The sequence below is a fragment of the Microtus ochrogaster genome, chromosome 6 (assembly GCF_000317375.1).
Source record: "Microtus ochrogaster isolate Prairie Vole_2 chromosome 6, MicOch1.0, whole genome shotgun sequence".
NCBI lineage: Eukaryota > Metazoa > Chordata > Mammalia > Rodentia > Cricetidae > Microtus > Microtus ochrogaster.
In genome coordinates, this window is record NC_022013.1 from 3,271,969 (window position 1) to 3,291,056 (window position 19,088).

Consider the following 19,088-nt stretch of genomic DNA (forward strand, 5'->3'; position numbering starts at 1 on the left):
GTGGATGTAACAGGTATGGAAACCATTGCCCACCCCTACTTTCTGTCCTTGGCTACCACCTCTCAGTCACCATCTATCTTGTTTTGTGTGCGTGCGTGTGTGTGCGTGTGTGTGTGCACGTGTGTGTGTGCATGCGTGTGTGTGCATGTGTGTGTGCGTGAAGAAGTGGATGTAACAGGTATGGAAACCATTTCCCAGCCCTACTTTCTGTCCTTGGCTACCACCTCTCAGTCACCATCTATCTTGTTTTGTGTGCGTGCGTGTGTGTGCGTGTGTGTCTGGAGATGTGTCTATCTGTGCACACATTCACAGAACACAGAGGAAGACATCGAGCATGAGAACAGAAAACCTCAGACTGGGGCGAGGAGACGCCGAGCTCATCTCTGATGGAATGTCACTTGACACATGACATCGCTCTTCATCTTGTTTCCAAGCAAAGTCAAATTTTAGGAGGAAGCTGCCATATAAAGGAACCGAATTAAGAAACTCACTTTCTTCCGTTTTCTCTTTTCAAGGTTTTGTTTCTCTGCCAGAGATTTGATAGCTTGGATCCACGCATCAGCCATTCTCCGGATCCGGAGTCTCATCCACCGAAACTCCTCGTGCTTCTTCATCATGCTATAGAGAATGTTAAAATCCGTACGGATTTCCGCCTAGGGAAAAGAGAAAGAAACGGGATAAAATGAACAGAAGGTTAAGTAAAATCCTAGGATGGAAAGTGATTTTCATGATTGGGCATTTTAAACCTGAGAGCCAATTAAATCCAGGATTTCAGAAATCAACCTTGACTCTCTGCATGGCCCTTGCTTAAGAGTCCCAAGGGAGAGGGCCAACGAGATGGCTCGGCAGGTAAAGGCTCTTGCCAAAGAGCCTGGCAATCTGAGTTCAATCCACAGGACCCTCCTGTGGAAGAGACAGAGAACTGACTCACAGGTTGTCTCCTGGCCTCCAATGCTCACTGTGGCACACACATGCCCATACACATGCATGCACAAATAAAATAAATGTGATTGAAAGACTTTAAGAAGAAGGACTGCAAATTTAAACAGAACTCCCCCCAGTGCAGATTTTGTTACAAGGGACATCACTGAAAACATTAGAGATTGAGAAAGTAGGCATGGTCACCGTGAAGCCTGTGCAACGCTGGAATGTAGTTTTCACAATGGATCTACCCGATGTACCTTCAAATCCCCTGTGCCAAGACTTATCTGTGTCCTGGAGGCTCCTTCTAGGCAGCTGACCACCAGGAAAAACTATCAGCTCCAACAGGCCAGCCAACACTGTGCGGGTTCCCAGAGAGCTTCTCCTCCCAGGGTAAGATGGGGAAAAATGATCATTTTCTAGTTTTGTCCTGGGCCAAACCAACAAAACTGGATATTTCTAAGGAATTTTAAAAGCTAGGGATCGGGTTTGTTTCTACCATGGCTGAGTACAGTTTAAGATTCAGAGCAGAATAATTTAAGGCCCAGGAAGACTATTTTTCCTGCTCCTCTGGATACTGTAGCTGGATGCTGCCTCTGATTAGAAGATGAGAGCAACTTGGTATCCGTCAAGCAAACCAAACCCATCTCTTAGCCGTCTTCATGGCTCATTCTGAGCGTTTCTCTCCCTCCTTGACCCACAGTCTCCCATGGTCTCCACTTGAGTTCACAAACCCTGGCCATAGAGCGGTTCTCCTAGCTGGCTGTGTGTGTACATGCCGTTTTAGTGGAACACTGCCGCACCCTTCATGACATATTAATTACCCATGGCTGCTCTCTGTGTTAGGACTACGGAACTGAGCAGGCGTGAGATCAAAGCTCCGACAAAGACAAAAACACTATCTGGCGTTTTACGTTTTTCTTGTTTACGACGTTTTTACTTATTTAGAATGTGTGTGCGTGTGTGAGCCTGTGAGCACAGGCGCGCACACCCACCCACGCTCAAGTGTGTGTTTAAGTCAGAAGACAACCTGCAGCAATTGGTTTTCTCTCTGTATCGTGTGGGTCCTAGGGAATGAAACGCAAGTCTTCAGACTTGGCAGTAGGCGCCTTTGCTTGCTGAGGCATCTATTGAGCTGGTGAGCTCTATTACGTTAGTACATGATGGGGTGTCAGGTAGCCTAAGCTGGTCTTGAACTCTCTATGCAGCCAAGGATAATCATGGTTTCTAATTCTCCTGCCCCTACCTCCCAGGTGCTAGGATGACAGGCACGCACCACCAAGTCCACTTTACCATGTTGCAGACTGAACCCAAGGGCTTCTTGCACGCTAGGTGAGCATTCTACCAACCGAGACACATCCTAACCCCCACCTTGACCTTTCCTGGAAAATGTCTGCTTTGGGCTAGAGAGAAGACTCGGTGGTTAAGGGCGCTGACTGCTCTTGCAGAACAGTGGGGTTCAGTTCCCAGCACCCATGCCGAGCAGCTCACTACCATCTGCAACTCTAGTCCCAGGGGTCTGATGCCCTCGTCTTGCCTCTATGGGCTCCTGCATGTACACTGTGCACAAAAATCTCATGCAGGCATACAAATAAAACAGACACACAAAGAAAAACAATGAAAGATAATAAAGACTTTTCGAATGATTTGCTGATCTATGTCTAAAGAAAATGCAAAAATGTCCACGCTTTCGAGATAGCATCGAAAGGTCTCTGGAGTCCCTTCCTCTTTCTAATTGCACTGCATCTTCAACCCAGCTTACCCAAACCTCTGACCTTGCCTGCCCAGCCTTGTAGTGTGATACCAAAGACAGACTTCCCGTGGAGACACACCTGTCTCCCCACACCTCACAGAGCACTGCTTGCCCTTCTACATGCAGCTGCTCGTCATCTTCTCTTCGGACTCCCCTGACCTCCACACTTGAGACCGTCCTTCCTCATTAATCTTCCTCAGCAGGCATTAGAGCCTGGTGACAAGCCTGGTCATTATTTACAGCCAGTCCCCTCATTAGATCACCCAAGGCCTCCACATCTGGCACGGGAGCTCATCCTTCTCTGTGGCCCATCATTTCGGGACCTTCAGAGAATTGTTCAATAAATAAACCTACGCTAACTGGTCTATGATTGGGCCAGCCAGACTTGGGGTTTCAGCTGGCACTTCCAAAGGACGCTGCGTGCATCATGTAGCATAGGACCCGAGCGCCCAAGGGGAGGAAGAGTGCTCCACAGCCATTTACCAATGAATTATGATCGGCTTCTTCATAGGGATTTTTCGCTCTCCAAGGTAAACGGGGACACCAATTTTCAACCTGAAAGAGATAAATCAGAAATGCTTGAATACACTGGTTCATCCTTCCGCTCATACACAAAAGTGCTAAGAACTCTGCCCAGCTCACAACAAACATGGCGGGAGGGGGAGGGGTTGGGTGGAACTAATTAACCAGATATCAACCAAACTCCTGTGGCATCAGTGAGCTGCCCAGATGCAGGTGCCCCTCAGTGGGGCAGCATCCTTCCACCAAGGTCGTTAAGAAGTGCTTGACCACATCTTCCACCTGTCCCTAATTACAGGGAGTGAGTCCTTCAGCTAATCCCCCACATCCAGAAGAGGGGACGAGTGTTCTCCGAACACTTCTACAGGGAATGGCAGTGTGAAGGAGCCACTGTGATACCAGTCAGCAAATGGGCAGGGGTGATTTTTGATCTGTTCAGGCACATCTAAAGGGAACAGATGGCCTTCAGGCCAAAAAATTAGATCTCTGATTTGAGGATCAGGAACGCAAGCCAAGGTTTAATGCTAATTAGCCAAGGCTTGTTTTCTGGGTGTTTCCTTGACACTGTCTCAATAAATAACCTAGGACTGGTGGCTCGCACCTGTCCTGCCAGTACCAAGAGGTGGAGGCAGGAGGATCAGACATTCTAGGTCTTCCTTGGCTGGAAAATGAGTTTTAGGGCAGTGTGAGCTACACAAAGACCCTGTCTCAAACTCCAGTTAAACAGGAATGGGTTAGATATCTATGCAGCGATCTCATGAGAGCCCTTCCACAAAATGACCTGTCCGCACGCCTGCTGTGTCCAACCTTCTGATGCTGAGGTAACTACCGGAGAAGCTCACTACAGAATTACAAAACACACACACACCACACACACATCTCATAATGCTTTAAGCAAGCCTATAATTTTGTGTGAGGCTGCACTCATTCACAGCTATCTTGGGTGTATGTGGCTTTTAGGCTCAGGATGAACACATCTGACAGCCATTGGGGGAAGAGAGAAAGAAAAGTGGAAACTTACAGGATTGGTAAAACTTCCCTCAAGAAAAGTTACCAAAGAGATTAGAGAAATTAATAATTTTATTATGATTATCATTCAGAACGGGCTGGAGAGATTCTAGGAAGGAGCTCAGAAGTTAAGATGACGATCTGCACTTGCAAAGGACCTAAGTTCAGTTCCCAGCACCCACATGGAGCAGCTCACAATTCTCCATTACCTCCTGCCCTCCACCCCCACCCCTGCTCCAGGGGATATGACACCTTCTTCTGGCTTCTAAAGGAACCGAACTCACACACACATATTGCCCCTCCTCATATATGCATAATTAAAATAAAAATTCTAGGAAAGAAAAACCAATATAAATACATTGAGTGATAGTAACATTTAGCCTATTTAGCTAAAATAGCAATGACATTTCAGAGATAGCATGGTATTCATCTCTTTACTAATAAAGATGGCTCAAGAACTGGCATTGGAAATCACTGTTATTCAGTCAGGGAGACCTATAAGATTTTACAAAAGGGCATCCATTGAGGGTCACTGAGACACGGAACCACAGCCTTGTTTGTGGGTTGGCAGAGCAGGCAAACAAGATAATCTATCTTCTTGGTGTGGGTGGGTTTTCAAAGAAACATGTCAGTTTCAGTAAAATCTAGAACTGACTCATAATGCAAGGTGATATTTACTATGACCAAAAATAATTGGCCATATTTGCATAAAGCCATCTGCTATGGAAAAGATCCGAAAGCAGATGAGCCAAGGGCAGTGAGGCTTACAGGGGGGCAGGGAAAGCGTGATGTTCTCTTCCTGTGATGGTTAGGAGTGGCTGCAGTCACTCATGAACTCTCCCACGTGGAAAGCCAAACACTTTCACTCCTAAGAGAGGATATTAACCTGCCTTGGAGGTCCATGATCTAAATCACTGTGGGCCTTTCAATGGTATGATCATGAAAAGCAACAGAACCAGCTCCACACCTCAGGAAAAACGAGCAGAAAAGCAGCTCAGCAAAGCATGACTCCTCAGCTGGTCCCAGAAATGTCTTAGGCAACTGTGCTGGCTGTTCTTAGGCCAGACCGATTCATGTGACACCAATTAAGTCTTAGTAAACGGACTCAGTATAACATCCCAATACAGCCTATTTATAATACGAAGGCTCCGGATGGGTCCTGGGCTTGGCTGGGAGACCCTCAACCAAATACACATTAGGCATGGATGTCAGGAATCCTCAGAAATAAATACACAACCAAGTTCATTTTTAAACATATATTTATTCTTCATCCACTTGGCTAGATTTCCTTTGTGTGTGTGACATGTTTGTGTTCCCGTGTGTCCATATGTGGAGGACAGAAGATGATATTGAATGTCTTCTGCCATCACTCTCCATCTTAATTTTAATTTTGTTCTCTGTCTCTCTCTCTCTCTATCTCTCCCTGAGCTCATCTGTTCAGCAGACCGGTAAACAGCAAGCTCTAGGGACCCAGCTTTCTCTGCCTGCCCTGCTCTGGAGTTACAGGTGCAGCCCTGTGTCCATCCTGCTTACGTAGGTGCTGGAGATCCTAACTCAGGTCCTCACGTGAGAGCAGCAGGCACTCTACGGATCCAGCCTCTCCCCAGCACTGAAGAAATAAAGTCTGTACTGTCAGGATAAAAACATCTCCCCTCGAAGAAGATGAAGGGGAAAGGTGAAGAAAGACTGTGAATAAAGAAAGCCAGCTAAGAGGCGACACCATCGCGTGACCAGACACTGATAAAGTCCTCCCTTCACATCCCTCCGCCCCGTGAGGAGCCTTCGGCGGCTTAGTGATGAGAACAGTCATTCCAAGGTGATCTGAATCATGACTTCACTAGAGAGCTCTCAAGGCTGTAATTCCTTGTTTGAGCCGATCATTTTCTTAGTTCTTATTTCTCTAAATCACTAGCTACCCTTTTGCTGCCTCCAAGGACATCTCTGCAAATACGGAAAATAGAGTGGTCCAGCCGAGCTCTTAGGCAGCTGTTTCAGCCATGCATGCCATCGGAAGGATGGGCAAACAGATACAGACCTTAACCCACAAAGGGAGGGTGAGCTAAGGGTGCTCTTCACAGGGATAGGCTAACTAGTTGATGAAATAATTAAATTATATGTAAGCCAATTACCCTGTGGGGAGAAGAGGAAAAACAAAATATTTCTCTTTTTCTCTGTGGAACCTCAGAGGATTACCAGAACTGGAGGAGAGCCAGCACTGGTGATAACTCAAGTAATGAAACAAACTGCCTTCCACAGGGCAACATTTTCCTAAATAAAAGCCCCGTGATGAGCACGCGGGGGAAAACCGCGCTTGCAGCTAACAATTTGACCTCCTGATATGTAACTGCATTTTCTGTCTGATGCATCCAGTGTCATTTAATGAGCTTGGCCCATTACTATCACAGCTGATCAATAAAGTCGACCCCAGGAGGAGCCCACTGCCTGACTCACAGGAACTGCCCTGATTCAAACTGTTCCAGAACAGCTACTCTAGGGCTGGCTCACAGTGTCTCTGGGCCCTACCACCGCCTCCAGACCCTTCCGTCATGGCTGCCTTGGCTACACTTCTCCAGCTGTGGCCCTTGGCTAAAGGCTTGCCCGCAGTGCAGAGAGACCTTGCCCCTCATATCCCCTCACCTCTCCCCAATCTTAGAGCACACAGCCTATCAAGGGCAGCCTATCGTCCACCACAGTGAACGACGGGAAACTGGATTGGGGAGATAGCCCAGTGACTAAAATGCTTGACACACAAAGGTGAGGACCTGGGTTTGATCCCTAGCACTCATGCTTGGAAACCTGGTGTGTCGGTATGTTCCTGTAACTCAAGTGCCGGGAAGACATAGACAGGAGAACCGTGCCCAGACAGTCCAGCTCAGTAGTTTTCAACCTTCCTAATGCTTTGACCCTTTAGTACAGCTCCTTGTATTGTGGTAACCAACCATAAAATTTTGTTGCTACTTCCTACCTGCAAGGTTGCTACTGTTATGAATCATAATGTAAATATTTGACATGCGAGCCCTGTGATAGAAGCATGTGACACCCTTCCCCCCAAAGAGGGGTCAGGACCCACAGGTTGAGAACCACTGCTCTAGTGGAATCAGCACGTTCCAGGATCACTAAGAGATGGTCTCAAAAAATAATGCGAGAGCAACGCCGGAAGACATCCAACACACAACAAACACACGCACGCCTGCAAAAAGGTACACACACGCAAAATGGAAAACCATCTGAATTCACGGTAGCACACACCGAGCGATTGATAAGGCGGCAGCACTACTCTCTAATCTTGTTCGATTTGCAGGCAAAACGCTTTAGACACAAGCTAATCTTTTTAGCTAGTGCCACGGGCCGCAGAATGAAGATGCCGCAGAGTGAGACACGGAAGACCTGCTGGGCCTGAACTTCCGAACACTAACAGATATCCAGTGGAGAGGGCTCTATACATCACTTTTCTTGAGAGATGAGACATAAAATAAAACAATTTTGACATTCCTCCTGGCGATTTAGCCTTCTTTGAACTAAATAGGTTTTGCAGCTTTGTCAGGAGGCTGGGAAATCAAAGCAGTTCCTACAAGTCCTAACTGGGTCACGCTGCTTTCCAAGGTCCACGTATGGAGGAGTCATTGCATGTAAGGAAAGAGAAACTGCTGGCAGACAGACACACAGCTCAAGGGGGGGGGTTAAAAGAAGAAGCAAGGAGCCTGCTGTCAACACTAATGGTAGATGCCAGGGGGTACAAACGCAGGCTTTCGGGACTGATCTCTGTGTGCGAATGCTCTTCTCTTTGGAAAGAGCCTCAGTTTGGGTATCTTTTCCTGTTAAGGGAGAGTGTTTTGTTCTATGGATTACTGACACACAGGACCCCATGCCACCTTTTCCAGGAGATAAACACGATCAAAACCAACTACCAGGTTCAGGAGCCCACACTCCCGCACTCTGGGGGCGGTGGCAGCTTGATCTCTTGAGTTCTGGGCCAGTTTGGTCAACATAGTGTATTCTAGGCCAGCCAAAGCCCCACAATGTGACCTTGTTTCAAAAATCAAAATAAAATAACAAACAAAATTTCCCCCCAAACGGAATGCCTAAGAAAAGACTCTTTGTCTTTTTGTGTGTTTGGGGCTTGGGGTCTTTCATTCTTTTCCCTTTTGTTAACCTGCATATTATAATGGTTGTGTGTATGTGTGTGGTGTGTGTACATGTGTTTTATAGATAGGCCACACATCCATTTATATCATCCTTCCTTGCCTATAGCATTCAGAGTGCCAGGCATTCCACATAGAAGACCCAGCCCTACATCTACTGTGTGTTTTGTTCTGATAGGCTTTACTTTTTAAAATGTAATACATTTTAAATTTTGAAATTAAAATATAATTACATCATTTATCCCCTGTCGCCAGGTGTTTCCCACCTTGGTGGACTGTACCCTTGAACTGCGTGTGAGCCCAAACACGCCTTAGCTTGCTTTGGTAAGATAGCTTGTTGCAGCAGAGAAAAGTAACTGGTACACACAGAAGAAACAAACAATGGTAACAAATAAAGGGTAGACAATATAATAAGATAGTACAATAGAGGTTATTTAGTGAATTGTTTGCTGCTAGAAACTTCCAGTGAGCCGGGCGGTGGTGGCACACATCTTTAATAGCAGCACTTGAGAGGCAGAGGCAGGAGGATGTCTGTGAGTTTGAGGTCAGCCTGGTCTACAGAGCTAGTTCCAGAACAGGCTCCAAAGCTACACAGAGAAACCTTGTCTCAAAAAAATTTACAGAAACAATAAAATAAAATAAAACAAAGAAAGAAACTTCCATTGAACATAAGCAGGCTTCTGCAGACAGATTGTGAGTTAACTGAAGTAACATTGCAGACAGAACTGTGGTGAGGATGTGGTCTGCAGAGCCATGATTGCTTCTACGAGGGCAGGCAGGAATGCTCCAGACACAGACTGTGAATGCAGCTGGCTGTGTGTAGGAGCAAGCCAGGGGCTGGAGGGATTCTTCAGAGGCCTGCTCAGGATAGGACACGGAGAAGCCGCATAAAGGCTTCCATATGCCTCAGAACCAACAGAGTCTAAGGAGCTAGTGACACAGAGGTTTTAGTTTGTTTGTTTTTCAAGACAGGGTTTCCCTGGCTGTCCTGAAACTCACACTGTAGACCAGGCTGGCTTTGAACTCAGAGATCCACCTGGGTTTGCCTTTGGAGTGCTGGGATTAAAGAGTATGCCACCCACCCACCCCCAGTATGACACAGAGTTTTAAAACCCATCTCAGGTTTAAATTTAAATTGCCATTAGCTAAGAAGAGTCGCTTCTCATCATACAGGAGAGATAGCAAATGAATTCCTCTGCAGATGAGCATACAAGTAAAACAGACACAAGCCCTCCTAAGAATTGGCTTCATTCAGCCCGAGTCCATGTCTACAGCCGGTGCTATTCAAAGTTGGGAGGCAGTCAGATCCTGGAGACCAGGGACACCTGCTGTGGGATATCTGTGCACTGTGTGAAGATGTATTGCTGTGATTGGTGTAATAAAATTCTGAACAGCCAATAGCTGGGCAAGGGGGGGGGGGATAGGATTTCCAGGGAGAGAAAGGAAAAGGAGGAACTAAGGCTCAAGAGACCCAGGAAATACAAAGAGGAAACAGGAGGAGCAAGATGGAAGAGGTAATACCACGTGATAGAACGTAGATTAATATAAATGGGTTAATTTAAGTGATAAGAGCTAATTAAGAATAAGCCTAAATTATAGGCTGAGCTTTCATAATTAATAGGAAGTCTCTATGTCATTATTTACGAGCTGGCTGGTGGGACAGAAAAGACTCCTTACAGACATTACCGGTTTGCTGTTTAGCATATGACTTTGGCTCAATATCATCTTAAATGACCATGAGAATAATTCTATTATAACTGGCTCATTCATTCTACTATGTTTTTTTTTTTTTTGTTGTTGTTGTTTTGTTTTGAGACAAGGTTTCTCTGTAGCTTTGGTGCCTATCCTGGAACTTTCTTTTTTTGAATTTCTGTTTTATCTGAACTTAACTATCACTAAAATTGTTCAGAACATAATATGAATTTATTTCTTACTTTCCTTGATACTTTGTGTTGTTTTACAGGAAGGAGATGGAGTGAATTCTGACTTTGAACTATTTTTTTCAAAATAGAAATTAGTTTTAAAATTTTTTAAATAAATTCATGTTAAATATTTAATAATTTCTGGGGTGAGCTAACTTGAATCATGTGGCCAGTCTCCAATTTACCCCTTTCCCTAAGGTCACTCCCACTCATCTGTCCACGCCATAATAATTATGTATCTGCTGCACGCCAGTCACTGCACTAAGTCTTGGGGAAGAAAACTAAACAAGAGCTCTAGTCACAGACTCCGACATAGGCTATGAAAAGTAAGCCAGAAGAAATGGGCTTCCTTTTGGAGATGGGAAACCTTGTGCCTATTGTTCCTAGAGGTTCTTGGGAATGCAGGGTGGATCAGGGTGAAGAGCAGGCAGAGAGGATGAACCTTGTATGGAGCAACAGGCAATGCGGAGGTGAAAGCAAAACTCTGCAGACTTGATTCAAGTTCCAGCTTTCCTTCTTTCTAGATGCAAGAGCTTGGGGGACCTATGAAACCCCTCTATCTTAGCTCTCGGTGTAATGCTTTTTCCTAACCCAATACACTATGTCTAATAAAAATGCTACACAAGCCATGGTAAAAACAGGCCAAGAGCACATGGAGAGATGGCTCGGCGGTTAAGAACGTGAACTGATTTGAGTAGGGTCCAAGTTCAATTGCAGTCATCCTTATCGGATGACTTACTCTCCCTGAAAACTCCAGCCCCAGGACATCTATTGCCTTCTTCTCAGCTCCACAGACACTGTGTGTGTTCACATACCCAACTCCCAGCATAGGTAATTTGAAAAAGAATCAAAATATGGCCTAAAAAGAGCATATACTTTTGAGAGGGTGGCTCATATGATGATTTTGGTTAGTTAACCTAACCATGTACATTTCAGGGAGATTAATAGTAATAATAAATAATAATAATAATAATAATAATAATAATAATAATAATGACCTAATAATGCTAATATGAGAATGAAATGAATTATTATATATAAAATTCTGACAATGAAGTCTTGGTGGCAATATGATCCCTTGGACTACTCTAGGAACACAGTAGGAGCAATGTAGATATTTGTTAAAATAAGGAATTTTTGACACACATGATATATAGAAAACACAAAATATCTTAGCTGTTATAAAGGAAGGGGAAACTGGTCTTGTGGAAAGATCCTGGAGTGTCCCTTTAGACAGCTTCACAGTCAGGCCACTTTCTAGAAGGAAAGAACAGATCTGAGGCTTAAGGAGAAAGGAAAAGATCTGAAATAGCATTGTTGAGTTAGTAACTAAAAAAAAAAGAGGTGATTGAGTTTTGTTGCTCATATAAGGGTCAATATTAGAATTATTTAGAGAGGTATAAACCAGATTGATTGTCAAGTTATACCCACCTATATCGGTTGACCCATCTTTAGGCTCAAAAGGTAGATTAGTGAGCTAGGGTATTTCTAGTAGAAAAAAATATATATACACACACATGTGTGTGTATGTGTATACATATATCTGTATGTGTGTATACACATATCTGTATGTATGTATATATGTGTGTATATGCATATATATGTATGTGTATACATATATCTGTATGTGTGTATACACATATCTGTATGTATGTATATATGTGTGTATATGCATATATATGTATGTGTATACATATATGTGTATGTATGTGTGTGTATGTACATATGTGTGTATGTATATACAGGGAAAGAACTGTCAAGAGTTGTGAAGGCAATGGACTACAAAGAATATGCTGAACAGGAAGGAAAACAGAATCAGTGAGTGACAGGACAGAATTCTTGATGTCTCAGAAAAGCAACTGCAGAATCAGCAATTGAATGAGGAAGTGTGAGTAAGAAAACCCCTTAGAGAAGCACTCAATGGAAACAGCTTTTTTTTTTTTTCCCCAGAAGGAAGACCAACTAAAGCCCACATATCTCTCTGAGGCAGCTTAAAAGTTGAGTAGCAGAGCTAGCAGCTACCTAGGCCATAGCAGGCCTGAGAAAGCAAGTTCCATGGGAGTGGGAGTGGATCCAGACCAGGGACATTTTTGGAGGCAGGACTGAGCCAGCGACCTGGGCCTGAGCAGACCAGAGACAGCGAACTCCACAGGAGTAGATACAGGGGAGAAACCGCTGAGTGAGTGGGCAAGAGCCAGAGACCGCTGCAGGTCCAGGTATGATTCTGGGACCTTTGAGGGAATAGACCTGAACCAGAACCTCTGAGGAACTAGGCCTAAGCCAGGACATCTGTGGGTCTGGGCATGAATGTGGGACCTCTGAGAGAGTAGGCAGGAACCAGAGATCTCTGTGGGTCCAGGCATGAGTCTGGGACCTCTGAGGAAGTAGGCCTGAGCCAGAGACCTTTGCAGGACCAACCCCAAAGCAGGAACCTCTGCAGGAGTGGATCCAGACCAGGGACAATTACAGAAATAGGTTTGAGCCAACAACCTTGGCCAGAGCAAGCCTGAAACAGCAAACTCCACAGGAGCAGAGCAAAGCCCAGGAATGCTGGGCAATCTTCAGGATCACAGAGTGACCAATGGGGTAACTAGAACCCTGGCACTGAGTGTACCATGAGGAACAACTATCTGAGCCTTGGATTCACTGGTACCTAGAAGATTAATCACCAGAATCACAGATAGCCCTAACAACACCAATTAGAGGAAAAGATGAGTAGATAAGGTAAGAACACATGCAACACCACAAAGAGCAACACAGCACCAGTAAAATCTAGAGACCCTACAACAGCAAGACTTGAACAACCAAATATAAATGAAGCAGAAGAAAACGACTTAAAAAATAACTTCAGGAGAATGTTTGAAACTCTTAAAGAAAAAATGAGAAATCCCCTAAAAGAAATGGAGGAAAAGACAAACAAAAAATTGGAAGGCACCAGAAAATCCCTTAAAGAAAACCAAGAAAAAGCAATCAAACATATGAAATAAACTATTCAAGACTTGAAAACTGAAATAGAGACAATAAAGAAAAAAGCTGAGGTAATTATAGGAACAGAAATCATGAGAAAACAATCAGGAACCATGAACACAAGCAAAACAGCAGAATACAAAAGATGGAAGAGATAATTGCTGAAGATACAATAGAGGAAATAGACTCATCTGTCAAAGAAAACATTAATTATAACAAAAAGAAATATGGGATACCATAAAAAGACCAAACCTACAAATAATAGGTATAGAAGGAGAAGTTGTTCAACTCAAAAGCACAGAAAATATATTTAACAAAATAATAGAAGAAAACTTTCCCACCTAAAGAAAGATATTCCTATGAAGATACAAGAAGCTTACAGAACACCAAATAGACAGGATAAAAAAAAGTTCCCTAGCCACATAATAATCAAAACACTAAACATACAGAATGAAGAAAAAGTTTTAAGAGCTGCAAAGGAAAAGGCCAAGTAACATGTAAAGGCAGCCCTATCAGAATTATACCTGACTTCTCATTGAAGACAATGAAAGTCAGAAGGTTGTGGTCAAGCATAATGCATAATTAAGAGACCACGGATGGCAGCCCTGACTACTATACCCAGCAAAACTTTCAATCACCATAGAAGTACAAAGCAAGATATTCCATGACAAAACCAGATTTAACCAATGCCTAGCTACAACCCCAGCCCTACACAAAGTACTACAAAGAAAACTCCAACCCAAGAAAATTGGCTACATCAACAAAAACACAGACAATTGATGATCTCATAGCAGCAAATCCCAAAGAAGGGAAAAACACACAAATTAACATCACCAAAAATGAAAACTAAATTAAAAGGAGATAGCAATCATTGGCCATTAATATCCCTTAATATAAATGGACTCAACTCACCTATAAAAAGACACAGGCTAACAGAACGGATACAAAAACAGAATCCATCCTTCTGCTGCATACAAGAAACACACCTCAACCTCAAAGACAGACATCGCCTCAGAGTAAATGGTTGGCAAAAAAAAAAAAAAATTCTAATCAAATGGACCTAAGAAATAAGCTGCTATAGCTATCCTAATATCTAACAAAATAGACTTCAAACTAAAATCAATCAAAAGAGACAAAGAAGGACATTTCATATTAGTCACAGGAAAAATCCATCAAGAGGAAATTTCAATACTGAACATCTACCCCAAATACAAGGGCACCCTCATATGTCAAAGAAACACTTCTAAAGCTTAAATCACATATTAAACCCTACACACTAATAGTGGGAGACTTCAACACTCCACTCTCACCATGGGACAGGTCAGTCAGACAAAAAATTAAACAGAGAAATAAGGGAACTAACAGATGTTATGACTCAAATGGACTTAGCAGACACCTATAGAACATTCCATTCAAACATAAAAGAATATACCTTCTTCTCAGCACCTCATGGAAATTTCTCAAAAATTGACCACATACTTGGTAACCAAAAAAACTTCAACAAATATAAAAAAAAAATGGAATAACACCATGTATCTTATCAGATTACCATGGCTTAAAACTAGAATACAACAGCAATACAGAAAACCCACAAACACATGGAAATTAAACAATGCTCACCTGAATCATCAATGGGTTAAGGAAGAAATAAAGGGAGAAATTACAGACTTCCTAAAATTTGATGAAAATGACCACACAGCATACCCAAATTTATGGGACACATGAAAGCAGTGCTAAGACGAAAGTTCATATCACGTAAGGCCTACATAAAAAGCTGGAAAAACCCAACACCAGTAAATTAACAGAACATTTGAAACTTTAGAACAAAAAGAAGCAAACTCACCCAAGAGAACTAGATGGCAGACAATAATCAAACTGAGAGCTGAAGTTAACAAAATAGAAACAAAGAAAACAATAAAAAGAATCAAAGAGACAAAGAGTTGTTTGGTTCTTCGAGAAAAAACAAAATAGACAAACCTTTATCCAAACTAACCAAAAAAGCAGAGAGAGAATATCCAAATTAACAAAATCAGAAATGAAAAGGACATAACAACAGACATGGAGGAAATTCAGAAAATCATAAGGTCATATTTCAAAAACCTGTACTCCACAAAATTGGAAAACTTAAAGGAAATGGGCAAATTTCTGGATAAATATGACTTACCAAAATTAAATCAAGACCAGATAAACAAATTAAACAGACCTATAACTGCTGAAGAAATAGAGACAGTTATCAAAATTCTCCCAACTAAAAAAAAAACCCTAAGACCAGATGGTTTCAGCTCAGAATACTACAAGATTTTCAAAGAAGAACTAATACCAATGCTCCTCAAATTGTTTTACACAATAGAAACAGAAGGAACACTGCCAAACTCTTTTTATGAGGCTACAATTACCCTGATACTTAAACCATATAAAGACATTACTAAGAAAGAGAATTATAGACCAATCTCACTCATGAGCATTGATACAAAAATACTAAATAAAACAGTGGCAAATCAAATCCAAGAACACACCAGAACCAACATCCACCATGATCAAGTCGGCTTCAAATGGATCAAAGACTTCAACGTAAAGTAAGCCACAGTGAACCTCATAGAAGAGAAAATGGGAAGTACACTTGAAAGCATTGGTACAAGAAGCCAATTCCTAAATATAACCCCAGCAGCACAGACCCTGAGAGAAACAATTAATAAATGAGACCTCCTAAAACTGAAAAGCTTCTGTAAAGCAAAGGACATGGTCAACAAGACAGAATGACAGCCCACAGAATGGGAAAAGATCTTCACCAACCCCACATGGGATAGAGGACTGATCTCCAAAATATACAAAGAACTCAAGAAATTGGTCATCAAAAGAACAAATAATCCAATAGAAAAATGGAGTACAGACCTAAACAGAGAACTCTCAACAGAGGAATCTAGAATGGCTGAAACACATGTAAGGAAATGCTCAATATCCTTAGTCATCAGAGAAATGAAAATCAAAACAACTCTGAGATTCTATCTTACACCTGTAAGAATGGCCAAGATCAAAAACACTAATGACAACTTATGCTGGAGAGGTTGTGAGGAAAAGGGAACACTCCTGCATTGCTGGGTGGGAATGCAAGCTGGTACAGCCCCTTTGAATGTCAGTGTGGTGATTTCTCAGAAAATTAAGAAACTTCCTCAAAACCCAGCAATACCACTTTTGGGTATATATCCAAATGATGCTTAACCGTGCCATAAGCCATGTGCTCAACTATGTTCATAGCAGCATTGTTTGTCATAGCTATGACCTGGAAACAATCTAAATGCCCCTTGACCAAAGAATGGATAAGGAAAATGTGGTACATTTACACAATGGAGTACTAACACAGCAGTAAAAAAAAGCAACACCTTGAATTTTGCAGGAAAATGGATGGAGCTAAAAAACATTATTTTGAGTGAGGTAACCCAGACACAGAGAGACAATTATCACATGTACTAACTCATAGGTGGTTTTTAAACATAATGTAAAGAAAACAAGCTCACAAATCACTATCCCAGAGAAAGACAACAATGAGGACCCTAAGATACATGGATCTAACCTACATGGGAAGTAGAAAAAGACAAGATCTCCTGAGTGAATTGGGAGCATGGGGACCTTGGGAGAGGGTTGAAGGGGAGGGGAGAGGCCCGGAGGGTAGCAGAGAAAAACATAGAGCTTAATAAAAATTAATAGGGTACAACCTAGTATTCAAAACACACTATGAACAGAATCACTTATTCAACAAATGTATGCATCAGGCTTCCAAGTTTTTGATAGCAAAACAGTCCCAGTTACTGTAACAGTGATAAAATGGTGCACAGCCAGATAATAATGAGTGTGGGTCAAATATATCACATTTATTCAACCCATGACTTCTGAATGATCACAATAAAAAGACATAAGCATGCAAGCAAGCCACAAAAAGTCTTTTTTAATATAAAAAGTATGAGATACCTGTGGAAGCCAACTTGGAAGGAAAGGTTTTCTGGGGCCAGTAAGGATGGTTTAGTAGTAAATGGTGCTTGGGATTCAATTCCCAGATCTCTCGAGTTGAAAGCAGAGAACTGACCCCTGAGGCTGACCCCTGACCACACATGTATGCCATGTTATGCCCATGCTCCCACATATAATTAAATAATAAATAAATGCAATAAAATATTTACAGGCTTTCTACAGGAACACTTTGGGTGACTGGATAGGAAATGAAAGCATTGTCACCTCAATGGACACGAAACCTCAATGGACATTCCCTGGGGATTACAGAAACAAAGAGGAGGGTATTACTGCTCCTAGGTATGCTGAAGAGGGTTTATTGTAGAAATGAAAAAGAGTATTGCCAGAGGCAAAGGCATCTTGGAGAGTCCAGAGTGGACATGACCAACGCCCTGTGCAGAGAGAGGGGAAAGTCAGGAGACCAAGAGGCTAAGAGGCCAAAAAGGCAAAAGGGAAAAAAAGGTAAAAGGACCAGAGTAGCCGAAATGGCTGGGTTACAAAGGGAAGAGCAGCTGGGGGGAGGGGAAGTCTAGACTCTTTAGAGGAGGGGGGCAGAGTATGCCCACCTGAAGGATCCTGCTACTAGTTAGGGACTGAGCGCTGCAGGGAGAGCCTGCCAGCCAGCGTTAATGATACCTCAGACATTTGTCCTGGCTTTCAGACCTAACATCAGTGGATGAAGAAGCACACCTAGGCACAGGGGTACTGTCCCAGCATGCCTGAGGCCCCAGCTCAAGGAGGAAGGGAAAGGAGAAGGGTGGGAGGAGAAAAAGCAGTCTGAAGGAGAGAGGGGAGGGAAGGAGGGAATTAGGGAATCTACCACCTAGTGTAGAGGCCTCCCAGAAAAAGTGTGAAACACCATCCGTGATGCTAGAGACCCATAGCCTTACTCTGATCAGACTCAGGACAAACAACCAATAGGAAACACAACAGAGGACCAGGATACAGTGTCAAAGGGAGAATCACCAAGAGCCATCCAGCGCAGGATACACTGATAATAAGCCAAGCTAGCAGTTTTTTGGTTTTGTTTCCATACCGTCCCTCAGGTCTCCACGTGAGAAGTCTTGTTGAACTCACTGGCACCCAAACCAGGTAGGAACAGCCTGGCTGGTGACTCAGTATTAGCATGGCAACTCATCATCGGGACAGAGGAATTGCAAGGGGAGCTGGGCCTCAGTTAGGGTGCTTGCCTAGGATTCATGAAGCCTTGAGTTCTACTGCATAGCCTTACTCTGATCAGACTCGGGACAAACAACCAACAGGAAACACAACAGAGGACCAGGATACAGTGTCACAGGAAGAATCACCAAAAGCCACAGGAATGGATATAGTATGACACATTTGAAATCCCAGCACTTGGGAAGTTCCAGGCTATCCTCATTTATATGAAGAAATTGAAATTGAAGCTAGCCTGGCCATATAAGAGCCTTCTCAAAAAATAAAATAAAACAAACAAACAAACAACAAACATACAACAAACAACAACAAAAAACAAAACAAATAAACAAACAAATCTATCAAATGTATTTTGAACACATACCAGAAACTATGAGAAAACACTGAAGGTATGTAAAATTCAGTTGGAAGATGGCTCAGTGGGTAAAGAACAATTGTGAAGGTTGGATATCTATAATCCCAGACTTCCATGGCAAGATGGGAGACAGAGACCAGAAAATCTGCAGTCTGAGGACCAATGAACTTTGTTCTATACAGCAGAAAGGTAAGAGACTCTGTATCAGGTTCGAAGTGCAGGACAGTCACCTGAAGCTGTCCTCTGGCCACCATACATACTCTGTAGGACATTTTCTCTCTCTCTCTCTCTCTCTCTCTCTCTCTCTCTCTCTCTCTCTC

At 42.9% G+C, this 19,088-nt stretch overlaps 1 protein-coding gene and 1 non-coding gene across 3 annotated transcripts in view; both read right to left on the reverse strand.

The window, feature by feature from the left end:
• The window catches only part of Mgat5 (alpha-1,6-mannosylglycoprotein 6-beta-N-acetylglucosaminyltransferase), a 295,861-nt gene that overhangs the window by 105,358 nt on the left and 171,415 nt on the right, over nt 1-19,088 (reverse strand). For both annotated transcript variants that reach the window (XM_026779700.1, XM_013346690.2), the window contains exons 6-7: nt 3,158-3,229; nt 492-653 (exon numbers count right to left, since the gene is read on the reverse strand). In XM_026779700.1, the coding sequence (XP_026635501.1) occupies nt 492-653; nt 3,158-3,229 (234 nt within the window). The remainder of the gene's footprint in view (nt 1-491; nt 654-3,157; nt 3,230-19,088) is intronic.
• On the reverse strand, nt 18,275-18,383 carry LOC113456267. Its single transcript, XR_003377112.1, has one exon. It is a non-coding gene; the product is annotated as a small nucleolar RNA U6-53/MBII-28 (small nucleolar RNA).